At 39.8% G+C, this 8,203-nt stretch overlaps 1 protein-coding gene across 1 annotated transcript; it reads left to right on the top strand.

Moving 5' to 3' along the window:
• Positions 1-7,414: 7,414 nt before the first annotated feature.
• On the top strand, positions 7,415-7,909 carry ASCL4 (achaete-scute family bHLH transcription factor 4). The gene has a single exon (XM_054574435.1). The coding sequence runs from the start codon at positions 7,415-7,417 to the stop codon at positions 7,907-7,909; it is 495 nt and encodes a 164-aa protein (XP_054430410.1).
• The last annotated feature ends 294 nt before the right edge of the window (positions 7,910-8,203 follow it).

Genomic DNA, 8,203 nt, shown 5'->3' with positions numbered 1-8,203 from the left:
CAACCCAATTTTTAAAACGGACGAAATATTTGAACAGCTGCCTCACCAAATAAAATGATATTTGGATGGCAATTAAGCACACAAAAAGATGAGGAACACCATTAGTTTTTAAGGAAATGCAAATCAAAACACAATGAGGAAACATTACATAGCTATTAGAATGACCAAAATTAAAAATACCAACTGTAACAAGTGTTGGTGCAGACATGAAGCAACTGGAACTCTCATACTTTGCTGGTGGGAACACAAAAATGCTACAGCCATTTTAGAAAATAACTTAGCAATTTCTTATACGATGGAATTCAGTAATTACGTGCTTAGGTATTTACCCAAGAGAAAACAAAAATATATGTACAGACAAATGTCCATATAAGCTTCATTTATAACAGACACAAACTGGAAACAATGCAAATGTCCATCAACTGGTGAGTGAATAAACAAGTTAAAGTGTATCTACATATTGGAATACTACCCAGCAATAAAAAGGAACAAGTTATTGATACATAGATCAATCTCAAAAGCATTATGCTAAGTGAAAGAAACCACAGACAAAAGACTACATATTTTGTGTTTCATGTATATGAAATTGTAGAAAAGGCAAAATTATAGTAACAGAAAGTGCTAAGTGATTGTCAGGAATTGGAGATGACTGGAAGGGGTGAGACTGCCCACCAAGGGGTGTGAGGGAACCCAAGGATGGTGGAAATTATCTTGATTGTGGTAATGGTTACACAATTGTATGTATTTATCAAAATACATAGTACACTCAAAATGGGTGAGTTTTATTACCTGTCAACATATTTCAAAGGTCGATTAAAAAAAATGATGTCAGGATCACAAAAAATGGAAGCATCCTAACCCCATTCCCCATAATAGATTAAGTCCATTGTATATTCTCTCATCGTTCTTATCTTTATTGTAAGTAATTGTTTAATTTTATGTCTTGCCAAGTAGATTTTAAGTTTTGGGGACAAGCTCCATATCTATCTTATTTAATGCTGTATGACATAGCACAATACCTAGCACACAGGAGGTACTCAATAAATGCAAACCAAACTGGCATAGTTCTAAGCTGTGCTTCATGACTTGCATACTCATTTATTTAGAGACATACAGCAAATGGATGCCTAAAGATTGCCTGAGGAACTGACTCAGGTGACTTGTCACTTTAAAAAGACACCAAGTTGCCAGTAAGACAACAAAAGCAATGGGAGAATTACTGGCAAATGAGACAGGTAGCAATGAAAAGTGTTGCTGCTCTTTTAGTATTAAAAACCCAAGTAGAAAAAGACCGTGACACAAAGGTGTAAGGTAGGCTTTGGAGATAACTGTCCATGAGATAAACCAGATAACAAGCATTAACCTTGTTGCTGAGTGGAAAAGAAAGATGTAGAAGACAAATTACGTTTAAACATTATAGCCCTAAGACAAGGACGAGAATAGGTAAATTGGAGCCTGGGTTGGCCTGCTTAGGATATCTTTCTCCCAATTGACTCTAATTATGGTTTCAAATCCTGCTTCCGATGGTTCATGTTAAGGAGAATCTGGAAATAGGACTTTTCATGTGGGTAAACCTGTTCTTTGACATTCTTGGGATTCTTCTCCATAAGCCTGATACTATTATAATTTATTGTACCAGATTGTAACGGACTCATTTCTTTATTTAATATTTGCAGAAAAGGTATGGAGAGGGTAAAGTTCATTCAACAAATATTTGTTAAGTGCTTATTATGTGTATTGCTCTAGACACTGGGGATACAACAGTTATTTTAAAAAAACAAACAAAAAAATCAGTCCTTGAGAAGCTTACATTATAGTGAAAGAACACAAATAATAAACAGACAATTCAAATATAAAATATACCAGATAGCAATAAACACCATGAAAATTGTGGCAGAGAGGATAGCTAGAAAGTTTTCTCTTGGGTAAATACCTATGAGAGTTCCAGGGATGGGAGCTGTGATTTTAAGCAGGATAGACAGACTGGAATTATGGATTGGAATAACCTGGCGTGATTCCTCTAAAGGCCGCAGAATGGTTTATCTTCTCCATGGAGTAGATGTGGGACTGGAACTGGGATAATCTTGTGTGTTCTTTTACCTCTTTGGACTTAAAAAGTGGAACACAGGTGGTGTTGAACTAATTCGATTTCTCGGATCTGAAGGAACTATAATCATTTGGGTGGAGGACCGCCCAAGCTGTGACTGCTGAAGGAACCCTGGCTCTGCTCAGGCTTTGGAGTGTCCTGCTAGTGGAGACTAAGCAGAATCAGACATTGGGGGAGCTCTGGGTGGTGTTGCCCAGTTGGTTGGTTGTCCAGTTAATCGAAAGGTCACGGGCTCGATTCCCAGTCAGGGCACATGCCTAGGTTGTGGGTTCAGTCCTCAGTCGCACGTACAAGAGGCAACTGATTGATGTTTCTCTCTCACATTGATGTTTTTCTCCCTCTCTCTCTCCCATCCCCTCTCTCTATAATCAATAAGCATGTCCTTGGGGGAGGGAGGGAGGGAGGGAGGGAGAAAGAAAGAGAAGAAATTGGGGGAATGATCTGTGGAGTTTAACCAAAGAAATTTTGATGTTGACATCTTTAAATTTTAACCTACAAGGGTAAGGTTTCTTAAACTTTGGGTTTTAATTTATCCTTAGCAATTTAATAATGGGGTAAGTAATTTTAAATTTGGAGTAGTACTCTATTAATAATTTATTTGACTGCACAACATCTGGCCAGCTTATATTGGAATCTTCTTCATTAGAGATAGGAAAAGAATCAAGAATGAGTTTTTGGCCTAGGGACGACCAGGCTTTGGGGTTAATTTAACTTCTGTACTGTTCTGACCTATTTTAGAGATTTTAAGGGATGAAAACTAAACTGCCCATCTGTGATTCTAGGATGTCACACAACAGAGTAGTAGCTGCCAATGAAGGAGGTTGAAAACTCCAACAGTAATGATAAAAGAAATTAAAAAGTAAGTGAAAATTTAGCACTAAAGAACTTCCCTGTGGTTATTAGCATGTGTTTTACCAAATCTTCAAGGAATAGATAATTTCCATGTTTTACCAATGGTTCCAGAGCCTAGAAATAGACAGAAAGCTACTCAACTTATTTTTAACAGTTTAAAATAATGCGGAAGCCAAAAAAAGAGAACACAAGAATATAAGACTATACGCTAGTATAACTTGAGACTGCAGGAACAAAATCTCTTGATAAAATATTAACAAATTGAATCTAGCAGCGTATTAAAAGAATTATGACTCCACAAGATTTAATCCCAGGAATGCAAAAAGGCTTAACATTAATTAGTAAACCTATTATTGTAATGTACTACAATAATAAAATAAGAAAGAAAATAGGCATGATTATCTTTAGAGAGGCACTTGATAAAATTTAATAGCCATTCCTGATAATACTCTTAGGAAACGAAGAGTAGAAGAAAATCTCCTTAATTTGATAAAGAATATTTCTACATGGTGGAACAGAAGCTTTCCCATAAAAAATACAAAGATGCTAGATATTATTACAATTGGATTGAAGATCTTAGGCAGTGAAATTCAATAACAAAAATTAATGAGTTTTATTAGCAAGAAACAAAACTATCATTATTAGTAGACAATATGATTATAGTTTAAAATGCTACAAAATCATCTTTCAAAAATAATGCTTAGAACTATCTTGAGTGGGATGTTGTTTTACAAGAATATACATTTTGCAAAGCACATTGAATTGTATATTTGATATATGTGCATTTAACTGTATGTAGATTTTACCTCAAAAACCATTAGGACTAATAAGAGAGATCACTGAAATGTCTGACTGGATTAAAGATTAACATGAAATAAATCAATAGCTCTGAAGAATGGAAAAAATTCCATTCACAAAAGCAACCAAACCAATGAGGCATCTTGAGATAAATATAACATGAAACATATAAGACCTACATGAAGAACCCTGTGGAATTTTATTAAAGGGCAAAAATAAAAAGATCTGAGTAAATGAGTTCTATGTTCATATAAGAGAGATTCAATGTTTTTTAAAAAGTCAATTCTCTCCAGATTAATCTGTGTTTTTAACACAATCCCAGTCAGAATCCCAAGTTTGTTTGATTGTCTCTCCTGGATATTAAAAGAGCAGGTTACCTTCTTTGTTCTTCTTTTCCAGATTTGGACATTGGTACTCAGTTGTTCTTCCAGATGAATTGTGGTCAGCGATCCATTCTCCAGGCCTTGAACTTGGTGCCCTTCTCTCATTCACACCAAGGTGCCCCATAGACAAGGAAAGGCCTTGTGAAATGTGTGGTTGGAGGAAGTAGCCTTAAACAAGAAGGAAAAGACAAAAACCATAAGGAAAGATTGTATCTGACTACACCAAAATTTTTAATTTCTATATGACAAAAAAGACTGCGTAAGTGAGGTTAAAATGCAGTTGTTGAGAAGAACAGAAATAAACAGTACTAAATTGCATCTAAATATTTGTGGTCATTTACATTTTGCTGTAAAGTATATTATCTCTAAAATAGAATGTAATGATGTGGGCAAAGGATTAAAAAGATTTTATTCTTCGGCAGGACAATTCGACCTTCAGTTTACTTTCTGTTATCTGTCCCTCTGAAACCTGATAAAGATAGAATTGTCAACTATTTCCTTAGCCAACAAACATTACTTATATTAGAGCAATTACCTGATTGGTAAATTGCATTTGGACTGGCAAAACTATAATTACCTGATGGGAGAGCATAGCTTTGGGCTTTCCTGAGTGTGAAAACTCTTTAATTGGGCCCTGGTGGGTCCCTGGAAGCTGTGTCTGGGAGGTTGGTACAAGAAACACTGGCTCTCAGTCAGGGCAGCTGCTGCAGGAATGGGGTGTAAGTCGTCTTTCCTTGCACCTGAGCTGCCACTAGGCTGCAGGCAGGTTTGGAAGGAGCAGCTGAATGATTATTACAAGTACTCCCAGGGATGTGGAATGCCTAATTCAGTCCTGCTCCAAAGGACAGAATGAAAGGACAATGACAGGTCACTGTTTGTCTTTCCACTTCATTTTCCATGCTCACACAAACACATGTAAAGACATATGTGTCGTGTCTTTATATGTGTCATGTAGGTTAGTTTGTTTTGATGTCAGGCTGCATATGTTACTCTGCAATGCTCTTTTTCACTTAACACATTATGGACATCTCTGCAAGTTCTTACATATAGATCCAACTCATTATTTTTAATAATAGCATAATATTCTAAAAGAATTAGCTCTTTTCCTATTGATGGACATTCAGGCTGTTTCCTTTTTTTCTTTTTAAAAACCACTACAAACAATGCTGCAATAGATAGCAGTGTACTATAAATCCATATTAATGCCTTCATTTTTGGACAAAATTGTAGGGTTCTCTGGGTCAAAGGATTGGTGATGTGCAGTATTAATTTCAATAACTACATCCCAAAGAGCATGTTGTAACTTATGCTTCTGCCCCTTCCCCAAATCTTTGCCTGCCAAGGATGTTCGCAATCTTTTTCATTTTGCCAGTCTGAGGATGAAAAATATCTTTTAACTGTACTCTTCTTTGCTTGCCCCCACCAATCTATTCTCCACTCTGCAGACAGTGATCTTGAAAAACAAATTTTACTACATCACTTCCCTGCTCAAAATACTTCATTTATTTCCTGTCACTCTTAGAATAAAGGCCAATATCTTTGACATGACAAAAAAGCACCTCGTTGTGTAATCGTCCATCTGTCTCTCTGGTGGGCTTTTCTCCCAAAGGGTAGGGCTTTCTCCAGATCTAACTCTACTGAGAAATTAAGATGACATTAGCTTGTTTGCCGGAACAAGCCTCATAGGGAGTTATGCCTTTAAAAATGTGACTAGCTTATGCCTGAAAGGAATAATTATTTCTATTTTATTTGCCTTGATGGAAGTGTTTTTCCAGTTGCTTCAGGCAGAGCATTTAGAGTAAACAGGGAAGCACAGGACTTGTCAAAAAAACATGTTAGGGCGACACCTTGGCTCCGGAGGAATAGGTACAAAGTCTGATCATAAATGCAGGGGGTTTTTGCTTCTCTTGTTTTTAAGTTGGACTTTTCAAGTAGAAGCTGCCTTTAATGTGCTGGTTTGCAGAACAGGAAATCTGATTTTTCAGTGTGATAACACATTCTTTGACATTAACCAGTGCAGTTGGATTTTTAATGACACTTTTATCTTCAAAGTCCTTCACCAACACTGGTGGATTAATTATTCGGGTTGTTTTTTTTTTTTGGTTGTGTGTTAAAAAGAAAAGTCTTCAAAGCCTCATCCTTTCTCCTAGGAACTGGGGCTCTCCACCTTTCAAATGTTGCTTTCCTGCCCCCAAGGGAGAAAATAAATCACATTTAAAAAAAAAAGAATACAATAGAAATATATGCTTTACACTATGGGAAGATGATGTCCTTATATCCTGGGTGGGATTAGAAGAGGTCGGAAAGCAGTGTTTAAACTGTGTTTACAGTAAGCACTGTGAGATACAGCTCTGGTGAAAAGTGTTTGTTACTGCTCAGTCTTTTGATTTGCTCCTGAAAAGTAGCACAAATACAAAAAGCGCTCTGCTTTCACCATATGTTGGAGTGTAAGAGGCAGACCCTTACATTTGTTGCTAAAGTATATTTCATTCCTGTTCCCTTCAAACAATGTCTAATTGGGTTTTTAAAAGATTTGGTTTTGGAGAAGAAAACCCTCAAGCCTTCCCCTGGGTTCTCCGTGATTTGACACATTTTATAACCACAAGGGAGCAGTCTTTCTTTTGATGAGGTCTTCCCTCCACCTCCCCAGAAATGAAAGAGCAAGTGTAAGTTTGCAAACAGTCTAAAAGCCCTTTCCATTAGCTCTGGACGCCGGAAACCACAAAGGGCAGTTCAAGTTTTGATTTTCACGGAGAAAGCCTCTGGTAAACTTTCGCTCAGCCGCCAGGAGGTCTGTTGGTTCCTGGGAGGAGCTCTTCTGAATCCTTGAAGATTCCTGTGCTCTTGAAGACCCAGATCAGTGGATTACAGTAATTGTAAACCTTAGGTGGCGTCGGAAGATTACTCTGTTTGGTGTGCGCTCACATTTCCAGGCTAGGGGACCGAGCAGAGGAACCCCTTTTGTTATTTTTTGAAAGAAGAAGATCAGAGAGGAAGACGGGGTTTGAAGTGTGGATTAGTGCTCCTCAATCTTCGCCTAGTACCTCCGTCTGGAACTTTATAAAGAGAATGAGGAGTGCAGTGCATTTACAAAATCATGCAAAGTTTCCTTGAAACCTGTTCCGGAACGCAGCTTCCGGACCAGAAACTTCTCCCAAAACAGACCTTCTGTGCCAGGCAGTCTGAATGGACCGTCATCTCCGCTTTGAAGATTTGTACCCTGATTTTCTGCTGAGAGATTAACTTCTTGGGTGATCTGTTGGTTTGTCGGCGAATGATGGAGAAACGTAAACCAGCCGGACTGCTCACCTTGCCGTACCACCTCCACTCGGTGCCCCTGAGCCTGCCAGGGACCCTGCCCCGCCTCCCTCTGAGGGACCCCTTCAGGGTCTCCTTGCATCTGGATGACGCGCGCTGCGCCCCGAGACGGCCCTACCTGCCCCTGCCGCTGGACGGCGCCTTCGAGCCCGCCTTCCTCCGCAAGCGCAACGAGCGCGAGCGGCAGCGGGTGCGCTGCGTGAACGAAGGGTACGCGCGCCTCCGAGACCACCTGCCGCGGGAGCTGGCCGGCAGGCGCCTCAGCAAGGTGGAGACGCTCCGCGCCGCCATCGGCTACATCAAGCATCTCCAGGAGCTGCTGGAGCGCCACGCGCAGGGGCAGGAAGGCCCAGCCGGCCCCCCGCGCAGGCCGGAATGCAACAGCGACGGCGAGTCCAAGGCCTCGTCCGTGCCTTCGCCCTGCAGCGAGCCCGAAGAAGGGGGCAGCTAGCGAGCGCCGGGACCCCCGCCCCGTGCCCGGCCCCCGCTGCACCGCGCGCCTTTGCAGTCTGCTCTAAGGTTCTCTACGAAGGGGGTTGCATTTTTACTCTGATTGTTTCTCCAGGGGAAAAAAAAATCGTAGGAAAAAGAAATTAGTACTTTAAGCGGAAAATGATATTCTGACATTCTGGTTGGATTCTCCCCCTTTTTATTGGCTTTGTGCCTGCAACTTAAAGGTGCTTATTAAGGAAACTCTTCCGTACTTCTCAAATGCAAACTGTACCAGACTCTGAGCACCTCATTC

The sequence above is a fragment of the Pteronotus mesoamericanus genome, unplaced genomic scaffold (genome assembly GCF_021234165.1).
Source record: "Pteronotus mesoamericanus isolate MK-2021 breed Mesoamerican mustached bat unplaced genomic scaffold, CSHL_Meso_final contig_263, whole genome shotgun sequence".
Classification (NCBI taxonomy): domain Eukaryota; kingdom Metazoa; phylum Chordata; class Mammalia; order Chiroptera; family Mormoopidae; genus Pteronotus; species Pteronotus mesoamericanus.
Note: the sequence above shows the minus strand (reverse complement) of the source record. Positions and strands in the feature narration are given on the sequence as shown.

What these genes read in the sequence shown, in the direction of transcription:
- ASCL4 (XM_054574435.1), top strand. Translation starts at nt 7,415, where the DNA reads ATGATGGAGAAACGTAAACCAGCCGGACTGCTCACCTTGCCGTACCAC.